Consider the following 3516-nt stretch of genomic DNA (forward strand, 5'->3'; position numbering starts at 1 on the left):
TTATTATTAGGTTACTTTTATTATTAAATTACATGAAATTATTGCTCCGCAATAATTTCATAAAGCATCACGCATGACGCGCTGTGAGGATAATTAAAATTTAGGCTATTAGCTTACTCGTTGGAAATGTTTTTTAAAAGTTTTTTTTTTAAACAGGTCTATTAATTTATACAACTGAATTATAGGCCTATAATTAAAATTATTAACACTGCAGTCATCAATGAAAATTAAGAGCAGTTTTATTTCGTGCACCGATTTTCAAAAACAACCTGTTTAACACAAAATACTTTTCTTCTCATGTTTTTCACTATACGGGCCACAAGATAAATATTAAGGGGATAATTTAAGACAGCTATATACCGTTATCAGCATATGCTGGAGTAGTTTCGTCTCTCGTTGTCTCAGAGAATATGCGCCGTTAATGCAGCGTCAGTTTTTTACTTTCACTTTCTCTAAAGTGAATTGACTGACTTTCACCGGCGTAACTCTTGCGCACAGTTTGCGCGTTACTTGCTTGTGTTGCTTGACCCCTCCCCCATAATATCAATTGTTTATAGGCCACATATTAGGCTTTTTTTTTTAGGTTTTTAATGTTTATCTTTCAATGTTAATGAAAGTGACACCAAAACTTTGGCTGTCTATAAAGGGTTAGAAAGCTCTCGGATTTCATCAAAAATATCTTAATTTGTGTTATGAACATGAACAAAGGTGTTACAGATTTGGAACGACATGAGGGTGAGTAATTAATGACAGAATGTTCATTTTTGGGTGAACTAACCCTTTAACTATTTACTATTATTGGGTTTTTAATTTGCCATAATGGGAGTTAGACAAGTTATACAATTTGTTATACAATTATAAATTTAAACATCTACAATTCTAATTATTTTATAAAGATTTATTTGTGGTCAACCTAATATAACATCTCATTTATCTTGATTTGTCAGGTGTCTGTAGAGCTGAATCCCGGTCTGACTCCTCCGTTGGTTCTTCCTCAAGGAGTGGGTCTAGTTCATGTGCGAGGGCTGGGGCAAAGTGACACACTTCACTTCTTGCTGTGTAATCATGGAGCTCCAGCACTGCTGATGGTTAACACTTACAGCACACAGTCAGCAGTGCAGGTGGACTGGCCCGCCTTCATCAACCGCAGTTCATCAGGCAGCCTGAGGGTGGAGCCGCAGACCAGTGTGCGGTACAGCAGGGCACTAGTGTTCACCAGAGTAAATACACTCAATACTACATGAATAAATAAGTAGTTGAGATTTGATGTATACATATGCAGTCTTACAATAACTATTTTTATTTTTATTATTACTAGAAATGCACTAAATTGCCTAATCTAACCTTGCCATTGTGTCTTTGGGACACTGATGCCTTTAAATGTGGATGGATAAATGGATAAATAATAAATGAATAGATGGATTGACTGATGGATAGATTATGATGAATGGATAAATGAATGGATGGACTGATGATGACATTAAAGAACAAAAGAGCATAAATAAGAAATGAAGGTTAGAAAGCATGAAGACTGCTGTGTCTGTTTCTTAGGTGTGGGAGTATGACGACGTCAGTAACACCGCCGACCCGCAGCAGACCGCAGAGTCCAGCTTTTACCCTCCATACGAGCTCCAGAACTTCATCTGGTCCGACCCAAAGATCACTGTTAACCAGACAGGTCACACAGTAACACTGTGCGGCAGAGAGAAAACGGAGAGTTTCCTCAACGGCTCTCTCTGTCTGCAGGTGAGCATAACTACAGTGACAAACAGCAGGTTCTGTGTAGATTTGTGTCTGATTTCTCTTCTATCATCAGTTCTCAGCGTTTGAGTCAGTGGGTCGTGATCAAGTGTGGCCAAATCTCCGTCATAACGCCAACTCCTCGCAGCTGCGCGTGTGGCTGGACGGCGTGACGCCGCGAGGAAACCGCTCCAGATTCGCTCTGGAGTTTCAGTCTGTTGGAGACTCAGTATTCCGGGAAAGAGCCTATGACTGCAGCTGCATAGACGATGAGTACAAACCCTTTTTCTTTCAGGTAAACACTTCAGCAAACCTGCACAATGTCTCAGATTTTTGTCTCCATCGTATTTGATACACACACTTCTAAGGCTCTAAATGATCAACATGATCAATTAAACCTGTCACACAATCTGCTCCATGCCCTCTGTTGTCTGACTGATAGTTTAGGCTTTTTTTAATCAAGTTAAAGGCCTTTTAGAATACAGTAATTGTACAAACGTCCAGCTTCAGCTCGAGCTTCACGTGTCTTTTTGCTGTCAAACATTTACTGATTTTCATCAAGGAAACGTCGCCGATGGCTGATAGACATCTCAATGTTGAGCTGGCATCGTGATCCCCACCCCATACCCCTCGCAATCCGCCGCATCCCAATACCGTGTTCGGAAAGAAAATGACGTGTAGACGGAACCCCTAAAGGGAATAAATACGAGATGGGAGGAAAATATATATTTCAATATTTTCCCTCGCAGTATATCATTGGGTAATTATACTACATATATTTCGGGCATCAGGGAGCCGCTATTATACCTGGCATTGAAACTGATTTTGAATGCACGATTGCTTTTTAGTTTCACTTTCAATTTCGAGATTCGCGATCGCACATACTCTGTTTATAGGCTACTATGGAGCAGCAGTACTTACCACACATTTTACAAGATTAGATGTTTGTCATTGATGCTCAGGATCTGCAAATCATTCGCCATCATCCTCAGTCATCTCTCCTTACTCTGTTTATGTGGTAAGTGAAATTTTATGTACTGTAGTGTAACAGGCAACGTTACATCATGTCTACACCGGACGCGACAGTTGTCGTGTCGTGCCGCGCCATGCCACAACAGCTAAAGTCTGTCTACACTGGACGCCACAAAGCGACCGTTCAAAGTCATTTGAAATTTGTGTCAGCACGTCATAAATAGAACGCGGCAGCAGTTTACTGTCTGGGATTTGTCGTGTCGCGCCGCATTTAGTGTAGACATCATCACTGATTATAATAAGTTCTATACACTAATCTATATATAATGAATCTCTATTATAGATCAGTGGTTCTATAGTATTTTGTCACACCGCGCCGCTCGCGTCCGGTGTAGACACGGTGTTTGGAATCGTTATTTGGGTCATTCTACAGAAACGTCCACTTTTGGTATGGCAAGATGTCTTAAAATGTATTTCTTTTTTTAACATTTAAACTTAGACCACATTATTAGATTACCTTTTGACTTTATGAATACACATAAATAACAGCTTAATGATTTTTTATATTTTTTGTATATTTATTTAAAGACCGCATGTACCCTTTTTTTTGTCACTGGTGTTACCTTAATTCTTTGGCAATTTTAAAGGTTTTTATGAAATATTATTTCTCTTTTTTTTCAGCACATGTAGTTGTGTGTGTGTGTGTGAGAGAGTGTTAGAGAGTGTGTGTGTGAGTGTATGTGTGAGAGAGAGTGTTAGAGAGTGTGTGTGAGAGAGCGAGAGAGTGTTAGAGAGTGTGTGTGA

The 3516-nt window shown here is 39.4% G+C and overlaps 1 protein-coding gene across 1 annotated transcript; it reads left to right on the forward strand.

The window, feature by feature from the left end:
- Positions 1-917: 917 nt before the first annotated feature.
- On the forward strand, positions 918-2217 carry LOC107754725 (glycosylated lysosomal membrane protein-like; the record flags this gene model as incomplete). Its single annotated transcript, XM_016571292.1, has 3 exons — positions 918-1220; positions 1552-1746; positions 1817-2217. Coding segments are annotated over 3 exons (774 nt in total), but the record flags the coding sequence as incomplete, so codon positions are not given.
- Between the last annotated feature and the right edge of the window lie 1299 nt (positions 2218-3516).

The sequence above is a fragment of the Sinocyclocheilus rhinocerous genome, unplaced genomic scaffold (assembly GCF_001515625.1).
Source record: "Sinocyclocheilus rhinocerous isolate Xijiao unplaced genomic scaffold, SAMN03320098_v1.1 scaffold10390, whole genome shotgun sequence".
Taxonomy (NCBI): Eukaryota; Metazoa; Chordata; class Actinopteri; order Cypriniformes; family Cyprinidae; genus Sinocyclocheilus; species Sinocyclocheilus rhinocerous.